The following is a 12,755-nucleotide window of genomic DNA, read 5'->3' on the forward strand; positions in this document are numbered from 1 at the left end:
GAGGGAGAGTGGTTTTGCATGCTCCCTGCATTCCACAGATGGGGCTTCACTTGTTCGTGCGGCCCGGTTTCTAACATGCTGCAGACCGGTGCCGGTCCACGGACTGAGGGTTGGGGACCCCTGACGTAGAGGGTCCTTCCTTGCACTGACGCTCGAGTGCTTCCAGGCTGGGGAGCTTCAGCAAATGCATCGTGCACTGGAGATCCTTCGCCTGGAGGCCCGTCGGGAGCACCGCAGATCTTCATGGACACTTGAGGAACCTCCCAGATCCACTCTTGTCGAGAAGCTCTTGGCACCCGATTACGCCTGGTGGGGAGAGCCGGGTGGCATCTTCCTTTCAGGAAAGGAAATCTTGACTGTCTCCATGGTCCAAGTCACTCCAGTGAAACAAATGTGTGTTGTTTTGGCCAAGCCTGTTAAATACCCTGTCAGAGTTGTGCGTCTGCCGTTTAGGGCAGAGGTCCCGGCTTCTCCCACGAGGCTCATGCCCCTCTCTTTTTTCGCCCTGCTAGGCCAGACAGATAGCCGGGGCCGGCTCCAGAATGTGTCTGAACTACGGCTCTCCGGTCTGGACATCACAGATGCGTCTCTGCGCTTGGTAATCCGGCACACCCCTCAGCTTGCCAAACTGGACCTGAGCCACTGCAACCATGTAGGTGACCAGTCTGTTAACCTGCTGACCGCTGCTAATTCTCCACTCCGAGAGACCCTCGCTGAACTCAACCTCACCGGTGAGTTAAATCTCTACTGGCGATTCCACCTTTCCTGCTGGACTGGGCACCGAAAACGATGCAGCCTCCTGAGAGAAGGACAGTGCAGCGTAGCGGTTAGGGAGTTGAACATCTGTCCCAGTGTTTCTCGGTCTTTTTCCTTCTGTGGCATCCTTGCAGCCTTGTTTTCCTCCTGCCTCCCCTTGTCCAGGTCCCGTTACCGGATAGGGACTTTGGACAATATTGGTAGTCCTCGATTTAGGGATCTCAATTGGGACTGGAGCTTCTGCTTTAGCTTGTTGCACTCGTAAGTCAAGCCAGACCCAATTTTATGGTAATTTTTATGGCATTAAGCAAATCACATGGTGGTTGAACAAATCTGCTTAACAACCACCGTGAATTACAACCATAATTCCAGGCACAATTTGGTCGTGGGTTGATGATTGCCTGTAGTGGCCATGACATTGTCTCTACCCCTCCCTCCCCCGTGCCACCCATTATGTACATTCCAAAGAATGTGCCTGTTGCTAATTTGTTGGGGTGAATTGTCTTTCCCCCTGTAAAAACAGCCCCAATTCCTGCCCAGTCTCCTGAGGCAGTCCCCACCTCCCCACAGCAGGATCTGAACAAACCAGTGCTATCTCATGATCTCAGAACGTGCTCCCAAACAGTGGTATTTCACGGTCTCCCGTTCTGGAGGAGCCTTGGTGGTGCAGTGGTTAGAATGGAGTATTGCAGGCAAACTCTGCCCACAGCTTGGGAGTTCGATCTCGACAGGCTCCAGGTTGACTCAGCCTTCCATCCTTCTGAGGTGGGTAAAATGAGGGCCCTTGTAAGTCTCCAAGAGAGTGATGTGAAGCACTGTGGGGCGGTATATGTAAGTCTTTTAAGTGTTATTCCTTCTTTTATTCCCTTGTAGGATGTAACCGGCTGACGGATCAGTGTCTGCCCCTTTTCCGCCGCTGCCCACGCCTCTCCCGTATCGACCTGCGTTCCTGTCACCACATCACGACGGAGGCCTGTGCTCGATTCGCCGAGGACTCGGTCTCCAGCGGTGGTGCTGTGCCCCCCGCCCCCGCATCCTCACCTCCTTTTCATTGCCCTGAGGAGAAATTGCTGCTGAAGGACAGCTAATACTCGCCCTGGGGTGGAGGCGCAGACAGACTCAGCTTCACCAATCCGACCGTCGGACACGGACTCTGAGAGAACCTTTTTTACTTAAAGCCATGCACTGAACCAGAGTGGCATCTCCACCCCCCTTACTTGTGCAGCAAAGAGGGTGCGGGAGATGGGGGGGTCGTGCCCCCCCTTCCCCAGGCCTGGCCTACAGAGTCTGGCCAGGTGGCCTTTTGCTCCATCCACTTGTTCTTGGACAGCCGCGGAGTAAGTGGGGTCCGAGGTAGCCTTGTCGCTTTACAATGCTGGGGAAATGCGTATTCCTCCCACCATGCACTGCGTCGTCCCCTTCTACCTGCCCTCCCCCCACCCATCTCCAAATGTCCCTCCGTGCCACCATTGGTACACCCCGCTATCTCGTGGCAGCGGGCAGTGGGGGGGGGAAGCGGGGGGGGGAGTTGACATTCAGCCTTGAAATGCTGACTGGGGAGGAAGGCAGCTTCTTCGATGGGGTGGGATATATTACGTTTTTTTCCTGCCCCGTTCCTCACCCAATAATGCAAATGTGCACTCCAACCTCATCGGTCCTCCCTCCCTTCCCACATGCTGCCTTGTTGATTTTTAAAGGGTGCGTGCGCGTGCGTGCATGTGCGTGCTTGTCTGCCTGCCCACCCAGCTCCCTTCCCCAGCACTCCCTCCCCACTTGTGCATCTGCAGTGTGGTGTTTTGTTTTGTTTTTTCCCCAAGGGGGCCAAGCAAGAACCAGGCAGCTGATTTCCAGATTCCTTTGCCCTGTCTTTTCCCACTGTTGGGGCACTCCCGCTGTCTCTCTCCCACAGCAGTGGGTGGTTGCTGGAGCCGGCCCACCCATTTGATCTGCTTTCTGCACCAATGCCCTTTGTACCCCTCATTCTCTCCTCACCCACCAGTAGGAAGCCAGGGAACATCTCTCCTGGCCTCCTTTAGATTTTCTTCTCCGGCTGCCAATTCCAGCATGCAGCTGAGGCCTCCTGTGGAGGCAGCCCCACCAGATGTTGATCCCGGTGCCTCACTGGATGCCCATACCGTGAAACACACGTGCTGTGTTCTGTACGCACAGCGTACCTGCTGCTGTCTTGTTTATGCATTAAACCTGCATATGCATGCTCTTGCAAGCCACACCTACGGACGGAGTCCCTCGCCAAGCTGGAGGCCTCTCCTCCTTAGCCAGGTTGCTTTCATCCCACCCAAAGCTCTGGGTGCGTCTCCACTGCTTTTGGCCAAGTGTGGACTGCAGGTGGCGAAATAGGAGTTTTGCTCGTGGAGCAGAGGGACAAGGCCAAATATTTTGTCCAAAAGGAAGGAGGACCCTAGCATACGTGAAAGGAAGACACTAAACCTCCTGTCTCACTTCTTGTGTGTTGGGATCCTTCGGGAAAGAAAGGCCTTAAAAGTCTCCTCTCCCCTCCCTCAGCTCTCGGGTCTGCCTAGCACGTTGTTTCTCAGCCTTTAAGTTGCGTGGACTTCCAACTCCCAGAATTCCCCAGCCAGCATGAATCTTGGGAATTGAAGTCCACACACCTTAAAAGTTGCCTAGGTTGAAAAAAAAAACAAAAACGCAAAGTCTATAGTATTCTGTCGGGTCCCTGGGCTGTTCCTGGAGGAAATTCCCTCCCAGACTGTTTTCATCCCATTTCGGCAGGCTGGTCAGATCTTTGGCAGCTCTTTTCAACTCTTTTGTCGTCCCACCTTCTGCGCCCGTCGCTTTGCCCCAAGGCTTCCCTGTTTCTTCCCAGCGTATCTTGAGGCACTTCTCCCCCAGAGGCTCCCTCCCTCCCCATTTCTCCTCTCTTCGAACTCCTCCTTTTCAACTCTGTCCAGGAAAGTCTTCGCAGCTTCCCCCTCCGATCTTCCCCCTCCTTTCCTTGGGTTTTTATTATTTTTTTATTATTTTTTGGACCATAAGCTTTAAAATAACCACTTTGGGGGACAGGGGGAGCAGGGGGCTGCCTGCGTTCCTTACCCACAGTGCCAACTATTGTTGAGCAGGAGTCGGCCGGGCCTTCTCTTAATTCCAGCCGCTCTCCGCTGCCTCCGAATCTCAAACTTGAACACCCCCCCCCGTCCAGCTGTTCGGGTATGCGTGCGTGCGTGTGTGCGTGTGTGTGTGTGTGCGCTTGGGTATGTATGCATGTGGGATTCCCCATCCCCTCTCCTCTCTTATTTTCTTTGAAAGGTGGGGGGGGCGGGGAGAGAAATACTGTATAAAAGAAAAGTGGTGCAAAACGAATGTCCTGGACCGACGCTGGGCTTGCTGTCGGTCGCTCTTTGCTCCTTCTGCACGGAGGCGGGAGCACGTGCTAAATGCTGCTCTCCGTCCCTTTGGCCACGTTCGTCTTTGGGGTCGGGTGGGGGACTCGCGCTCTCTTAAAAGGTGCCCAATTCTGTCCATTTCTCTTTCACCCTTTCATTTCTTCTTTCCCATCTCTCCCTTTTTAAAAATTTTTAAAAAAATTTTTCCTGTTCTTTCGTCTCGCTAGAAACAGTCTGGACTGGAGTGGGGAAGAAATGCAGCAAACAAACGGTTCGTCCGGTCCAGAAACCCTAAATCCTCTCTCGGCTTGAACGTTGTTTTTTTTCTTTATTTTTTCAGAAGCCGTTCTTCTCTCCCTCCTTCTTCTATCCCTTCCCTTTCCTCTCTTTCTCTCTCTTTTCTTTTTTTTCCTCCCTCACCCTGCCCGCCGTCCTCCTCACCCTGTGTGCTTCATCTGGATTTTTCAGGTGGCATCAGAGACAACGCACGACCTTCCTGTGCACGTTGGGAGAGGGGAGGATGGCACAAGACTTGATTTTTTTCCCAATTTGGTCACGTATCTAATTTTTTTTCTTTTTTCTTTTAATATATACTTGAACGTTCATTTATTACTAAAGCATTACTTGAAAAAAAAACGCAGCGATAGCTTGTGGAATCGGAGGCGAGGTTTTCGGTGTTGGGTTGTGTTTTTTTTTATTATTATTTTTACGGTTCTGTTGGGTGCTTTTTTTATTATTTTAAGAAAATTGGTTTTGTCGTTACTTTTTTTATTTTGGTTTTTTTTTCCATTTGTCTGATTCAACAAAGTCCTTCCCTCTCTTCTCCATTAACCAAAGAGGGCCAAGGTATCCATTTTTCCTCCTCCACCTCCATTTCTGGAGGATTTTTTTTTACCCCCCTTCTGCCTAAGAGTTCTCTCCTTTACTCACAACTCTTACAGAGCAAGTATTAAACAATTTTGAGGAGTGGAGGCTTTGGGGCTACGTTTGGGTGCAAATATTGTATATTTGAGGGAAGGTGTCAGTGGGCCTCTTCCAGATCTTACGGCACAGCATAAATATGTACTGTATGGGCTACCTTCAGTTTAGTGGCCCAGCCCCATTCCTACTGTCCTGCCCCAGTCCCATTCCTACACTCCCATGGTGCAAACAAGAAAACTAGGTTTCATTCCACGCAGCCAGCCTCCTCGTTGGTTTGGGGCCTCCACTCTTCATTTCTCCTTCATGCAAAAGGAGGAGTATACACTAGGAGGGGAAGAGCCATCTAGCTTCAGATATTTGTGGAGGGGGGGTGGGTTTCTGCCATGGTGACCCTCCCATCGTCAGCTTCTCCTCCTCACAAGAGCATGGCAGCAGCCAAGGGGAAGTGCTCTTTTCAAGCATATCTTTTGAGGTTTTGTTTATTTTTTTTAACCATTGTGTTGTTTTTTTTAATGGATGTTTAGCTCTTGAAAAAAAAGAAAAGATAAGAAAAATACCTCAGGTTTAAAAAGAAACGGTGAAGAGTGAGAGGGGAAATGTGGGAATGTCTTCCCAAGGTTGCACTACTCTAGAGCAGGGGTGGGCGATGACGGCCCTCTTACGACCCCGTGAACTTGTAACTGCCAGAATTGCTGAGCCAGCCACCTTGGTCTGAGGAAATCTGGGAGTTGAAGTCCGTAGTTGCTTGCTCCTGCTCTAGATGGCCGCTTTAGGGACTGCACGTGTTGGGCGGGAAGCCCACTGGACTAGTGTGGAGAGGCATCCATGGCTCAGTGCTGGGTAGAGATGGACACCAGTGATCGCCCGAGCCCTCACCTCAGTTTCCCTCACCCATTATCACTCCAAAGACAGGCGCTTGCAACAGTGTGCAGGCCCGTCTCTCAATCGCAATGGAAAAGGAACATGGAGAAAAACGTCCGGTGTCTCTCCTACCCCCAGATGTAGCTTCAGAAAGTATTCCAAGACTCCGTCAACCTTGAATCTCAGATGGGTTGGAGTCTACGTTCCCGGTGTTTTCAACCAGCATGTTTGTTGGCTGCAAGTGGTGGGAGTTGTGGTCCACCGTCCCTTAGAGATGATCATGTTGGGTAAGGCTGAGTTATTCCATAGGTCTCCCAGGCCCACAGAAACACACACACACGCACACACACATGCCCAGGCATCTCCCCAACTCAGTGGACCAAAGCTATATTTCCACCACCATCATCTCCCACCAATTAATTGTTTATCCTCCAGCTACAACTTTAATCTTCAATAGACTCGGATTGCTCCTCACCTAGAAATTGAGACAAAAGACTGCTGGGGATGGGAAATAAAGCAAAGGGGTGAAATAAACATGTAAAAATCCAGTTTTTTTGGAACGATGTGTCTCCGTGATGTTTGATCTGCACATCTCCATCCCGGCCCCTTGGGACTCTACAGGTGGGGAGGGAGGGGGACGTAAGATCAGGTTCCAATCTGAATTTCAGGGGTTCTATTATTGTATAATAACTGTTTGCTATATAAAGAAAAAAAATATCAAAAAAACGAAAGTGTTTTGATCTTAAAAGTCTTGTTTTTCATTATTCCCTTCCCCCTTCCTTTACACACACATCATGCACATTCAAACATATATTCAGTTCTATCTCCTTGCAAAAGAAATGTTGTGAATTTAAAAAAAAAGTATGTTTTGGGGGGAATGTTAATTATTATTTTCTTTTTTTCATTTTCGATGGGTTTCTATTTTATATTTTCTGGAAATATTTTTTTATAAACTCTTCTTTTGGTTTTCTCAAAGGTTTTATTTTGTTTTCCGTTTCTGTTATTGTTAGCATGCTGCCTCGAGGGGGTTCTGGTTCAGGGCTGATGATACAGGGGGGTACCTTTAATCAAAATTAAAATCGAAGGAAAGCCTTAGGTGTGGATCAGTGCCCCGATTCTTTAAAGGGGGGTGGGCTCTGTTAGAATAAGAGTCACAGCATGAGATGAAGAGGTTCTAGCATTCTCCGTATATTGGCACCAAAATTAGGCACTTCCAAAGGGAAATTAAAAAGAGGGCAAGGGAATCAGTAAGATTCCCAGCCCTTGTTTTGGATTAAATGTTCATCTTGAAAAGAGCAAAGGATGATGGACAAAGCCTCCTTCCTTTTCTCACAACAGCCTTCTGAGGATTGGTTAGGATGACAGCTGTTACTGCAGTGTAGCTTTAATTCATTTTAGGAACAATTAGAAGCACTCCTCTCTTTGGGCTTAGTTCTACACCCTGGATGTGTTTCTATGATTAGCCTACCCACGTATTAATCATGATGGCATCAAGCCTGATGTTCTGGATTGGCATAACGGCGAATCAAAAGAACAACAGCAGGATTTGTTATCCCTAGGCTGTGATCAGCTAGTTCAGAGTAAGAAAATTTAACCAGTCTTACAGATTTGATTAAGATTGTGTACCTGCAACGCCCTCCACGTAGTTTGTAATTTGGTCCCATGAATAAAAGTAAAATGTCTTTTTGAGATCCAAAGATCTCACTAGGTTCCCCAAAGGACACAAAGCTTATTTTGACATTTTCACTTGTCTGCATTGCCTCTGCGTTGAATTAGCCAAAAGCTTAGTGGGAAATGAAAAGTCCTTGCCTGTTCATATGGAGGCCAGTTTCTGATCATGTTCATTTTTGTCCCAGCACTCCGATCCAAAGAATGAATGAAAGAGTTCTAATGCTGAATGTCTCTTATCCAGAGTCTGAAGCTCAACTGAAAGTTGAATGAGCAAAACCCAGCTTGGAATGTTTCACTACCATCCACCTAATTGTAAGTCTTAGCAGAACCTGGCTTGTATCTTTAGAATAGAATAGAGCTGGAAGGGACCTTGGAGGTCTTCTAGTCCAGCCCCCTGATCAAGCAGAAGACCCTATACCATTACAGACAAATAGCTGTCCAGTCTCTTCTTAAAAACTTCCAGTGTTGGAGCATTCACAGCTTCTGGAGGCAGGTTGTTCCACTGGTTAATTGTTCTCACTGTTAGGAACTTTCCCCTTAATTCCAGACTGCCTCTCTCCTTGAATAGTTTCCATCCATTGCTTCTTGTCCTGCCCTCTGGTGCTTTGGAAAATAAATTGACCCCCCCCCCTCCTCTTCTTTGTGGCAGCCCCTCAATTACTGGAATACTGCTGTTGTCACCACTAGTCCTTCTTTTCTCTACACTAGCCAAACCCAAATCCTGCAACTGTTCTTCATATGTTTTAGTCTCCAGACTTTTGATCCTCTTAGTTGCTCTGCTGTGCACTTTTTCCAAAGTGTCAACATCTTTTTTGTAATGTGGTGACCAAAACAGGATGTATTGATTGACTGACTGATTGACTGGACAGCCTTTTGTCCAGGATGGTATAAAGTCTCCTGCCTTGAGTCAGGGGACTAGACTAGACCAGGGGTCTTCAAACTTGGCCCTTTTATGACTTGTGGACTTCAACTCCCAGAATTCCTCAGCCAGGCACACTGGCTGAGGAATTCTGGGAGTTGAAGTCCACAAGTCATAAAAGGGCCAAGTTTGAAGACCCCTGGACTAGACGATCTGCAAGGTCCCTTAATTCTATGCTCTATGGCTGAGAGCAGGTGGTGCAATTCTGGCCAACAACATAGGGACAGTTGCAAGCATGCCAAAAACCAAGATTCCAGTTGAAAGGGATTAAGACATAGCAATAACGCTCTTCAAATTTTTCACTCTTAGTTGTGTGATGCTTTGGCAGGACTTGGGCTTATTACCATTATTTTCAATCTCCCTCCCCTCCTTACATGTGAGATGTGGAAGATAAACTCCAGATGCGGTTAGGATGAATCCAATGCAGCAGTGCAAGAAAAAAGTGATATTTAATCTACCCCATTAGAAGGGGTGTGTGTGGGGGGGATTAGCCAAAATAAAAGGAAAATCCAAAGACCAATGTCGCTAATGAGGACCCAGATTGTTGGGGGCAATTAAGCTGACTTTGTAATAATGCTGCTTGGGGGTGTGTGAAAGCCCTAATAAGCAGGCATATACATAGAATGAAGGTTACTGCTAAGCTTGTAAGCCGCCCTGAGTCTTCGGAGAAGGGCGGGATATAAATGGAATTAAAATAAATAAATAAATAAATAAATAAATAAATAAATAAATAAATATACATACATAGAATGAAGGCTACTGCTAAGCTTGTAAGCCGCCCTGAGTCTTCGGAGAAGGGCGGGATATAAATGGAATAAAAATAAAAATAAAAATAATAGGTCTGTGTCAGTCCTTCCAAAGAACTATTCTGCAAAGGGTAGCAGTGTGCACTAAATACCTTTCCCTGAATTATTAAAGCAGGTACCTCTTTTTACCCCCAGCCTTTGCAAGCTGCTCCCCTGCATGTGCGCACGCAGCCCCTTGGCCTTGCTGTGAAGAAGCAGCTTTGTGACTTGCTGTATGCAATTCTGAAGGGGGAAAAAAATGGGGCTACTTCTTTCAAAGACTGGTTTCCAATCCATTGCACAGGACTTTGGGGAGGGATTTGCATGGCTCTAAAGCACAATTTTACAAGCAGTGGTCCTTTTCAGTCCATTTGGAGATGTAGATGCATTCAGAACAAGGCTGGATCAGATATGCTTGAAGTCTTAGGCTGCATTAACAGAGGGATAGAATCAAGATGACGTGACTATACCTCTTGATAATGCCTTGGTAAGGCCATCCGTGGAATATTGCATCCAGTTTTTACTTTATATTTTTGCTAAGAAGGAAAATTCTAAGGAAAGTCAGAGGTGACATACCTCTTTAATTCTCTGTTACTTGTTTCCCTTGCAATGTCAGGTTGGTATCCTGTCACAACAACACGAGGGACTTTTGATGGCAGGCTACAAGCTAATGCTGTCTTGGAGACCTGACTTTGCAAGGTGAGGTTCTAGGAACCTGTTCAAATGGAATATGAACTAATGTAGCTTGGCAGAAGAGGGCATACTTGGCAGCAAAAGGTCCTAGGTTTGATTTCTGTTATGTCCAGGTAAGAATGAAGAAGACATCCTTCTGAAATCTTGCTGAGATGCCACCTTCCTATCTGGGCAATATTGAGCCTAATGGACACAAAGGTCTTGTTGTCATGGAGGCAGTTGCCTCTGTTCCTAAGGTCTTCTCCATCATGCACCTATTTTCATGGGTAATGGTTGAAGTTATACCCCCATGTCCAGTTGTGACTTTCTACACTTTCCGTGAGGTTTCCAAGTGCTAGGAAAAACAACCAGGAATCAGGTGGGTCTCTTGAGGCAAAGCACATTTATGGAGGGCTAATTTTTGCAGAAGGCTGTTCACTTTCATCCATTGCTTGAATGTCAGTCTGACTGAGATCTCTCGGGATCCCACCCTATATTTCTGGCTGAGTTGATGGCAATCAATGATGCATTAGATCAGAAGGAACTTTTTATAATACTGCAAGACTTGTGGTTGCTTTGCTCAAATTCAGATCGCTCTTAAGGTAGCCATTAGTTTTCTTCTGTGAAGACTATCTTCTCCTCAACCCAGTTCTTCAAGAAACATCGGTCATCATCGAACTTGAACAACCAAGATGACCAATAGGTGCAGGAAAGATTCAGTAACTTTATGGATTTCCTAGGTCCCCTTTGGTTGTTGTTCTGCAAGAAAACAGAAGGAAAGAGCTGTATATGCTGCTTTTGGGCTTCTGAATGAAAGATGAGATTATAGCTTGATCAATAAATACTGTCCAGTGCTTGAGTGGTTGGTGCCCACAGATGAGAGCTGATATAAATACATTTGCCATGTCCTAAATGACCACCAGGGACGCGGTGGCTCAGTGGGTTAGGACGCTGAGCTTGTCGATCAGAAGGTCGGCAGTTTGGTGGGTTGAATCCCGAGTGCCGCGTAACAGAGTGAGCGCCTGTTACTCGTCCCAGCTTCTGCCAACCTAGCAGTTCGAAAGCACGTAAAAATGCAAGTAGAAAAATAGGGACCACTACGGTGGTAAGGTAACAGTGTTCTGTGCGCCTCTGGCGTCTAGTCATGCCGGCCACATGACCACGGAGATGTCCTTGGACAAGCGCTGGCTCTTCGGCTTTGAAACGGAGATGAGCACCGGCCCCTAGAGTCGGAAACGACTAGCACGCATGTGCGGGGGAACCTTTACCTTTACCTTAAATGACCACCAGGGGGCAGCAAATATCTAGTTCCAGCCTTATATTGGGACTCATCAGACTCAAAACTAGCCAAGGCTCAAATCCTCAAATCTGCTTGTATACACCTGACAAGTCCCAATAATAGGAGGAAACCAGTCACATGCTGTCTCCTGGTGTTCTTATAAGTTTAAAGCTTCATAGAGGATATATACTGTGTAAAAAATGAATTTCATTATTTCCCCCTCCCCCCATGTTAAGAAGTTGTAGGTGTGGACTTGACATAGGATAGGATAGGATAGGATAGGATAGGATAGGATAGGGTAGGATAAAACAGAACAACAGAACAGAACGGAACGGATCAGAATAGAATTCTTTATTGGCCAAGTGTGATTGGACACACAAGGAATTTGACTCCAGTACATAAGCTCTCAGTGCACATACAAGTAACAAATGATAAATCATGATTATAAAATACAATCATCATAAATGGTAAGATACAACACTCATTGTCAGTTGCAGGATACTAAATAAACTATAGACATAAATCATAGTAGACTACTAATAAAAGCAATCAACATAAATCATAAGATACAAACAGCAAAGTTATAGTCATAAGAAGCTAAGAAAATAGGTAATAGGAAAGATGAGAAGGATAGTAATACAGCCCTACTAGTAACTGGACATCCCATGGCATAAAACAGTGTTGTGGGAATTGCTTAGTTGTTCAGCAGAGTGATGGCATGGTGGAGGGGGAACCTGTTTCTACAATGACATCTGTTTCTCTCTGCTCTGACAGTTTAGGCAAGGCAGCCTGTATCTACCATTTGGATAGATTGCTCATACCTGTCTGTTGAACATACAAGACAAAGTGTGAAATTCATTAGAAGCTGCTTGAACTGGGGGAAAAACATGGCAAGTGTTAGCTGTCCTGGGGATGGCAGCTTCTTCAAAGTTCCCTGCAGTTCCCATGTCTGCCACGGGGGGGCGGTCGCAGTTTGAAGTTGATCCGCCCTTGTTTCAAGTTTCATTCTGTTGAATTCACACCCAAACACCCGATTTTGAAAACTGTTGACTTACCTCCCTTTCACTCCGTGCCCAGAGACACTCCTCCCTTTCACTGAACTTAAATCTTTTAGTTTGTTACCCTCCCGCCCCATTCATTTGCTCTCTCTAGTTCTTTCTTCTCTCCCAGATTGGCTTCCCACATTGGCCTGCTTTCAATAACAAATGATAGCTGCATAAAACACTGAAGTGGCAGAGAAACGTGTTTCTTTGGACCTGGAGGGTGGATTTCCATGACTGGAGATGAGATGCAGGATTCTACAAAACTGATCTCCAGCTACCAAAAAAAAAAAAAACCCAGCCAAATGAACAAAGCCATCTCTGAGAATTCGAGTGGTGGTCATAAGGAAGCCCAAGGAGGAAAAGATTTTAATTTGGGTGTGCTGGAGGTTTCCAGGTTTACTTTATTTATTTACATCCCACCTTTATTATTTTTTTACAAATAACTCTAGGCAGCAATAATATCCAGCATCTTTTCCTCCTCCTATT

The 12,755-nt window shown here is 46.7% G+C and overlaps 1 protein-coding gene across 1 annotated transcript in view; it reads left to right on the top strand.

Moving 5' to 3' along the window:
- The window catches only part of FBXL19 (F-box and leucine rich repeat protein 19), a 29,430-nt gene extending 27,188 nt beyond the window's left edge, over positions 1–2,242 (top strand). The window contains exons 12-13 of the mRNA XM_083378073.1: positions 513–731; positions 1,630–2,242. Coding sequence (XP_083234199.1) covers positions 513–731; positions 1,630–1,844 — 434 coding nt within the window. The 3' untranslated portion in view covers positions 1,845–2,242. The remainder of the gene's footprint in view (positions 1–512; positions 732–1,629) is intronic.
- Positions 2,243–12,755: the final 10,513 nt, after the last annotated feature.

This window comes from Vipera ursinii, assembly GCF_947247035.1.
Source record: "Vipera ursinii genome assembly, chromosome: Z".
NCBI classification, from domain to species: Eukaryota; Metazoa; Chordata; class Lepidosauria; order Squamata; family Viperidae; genus Vipera; species Vipera ursinii.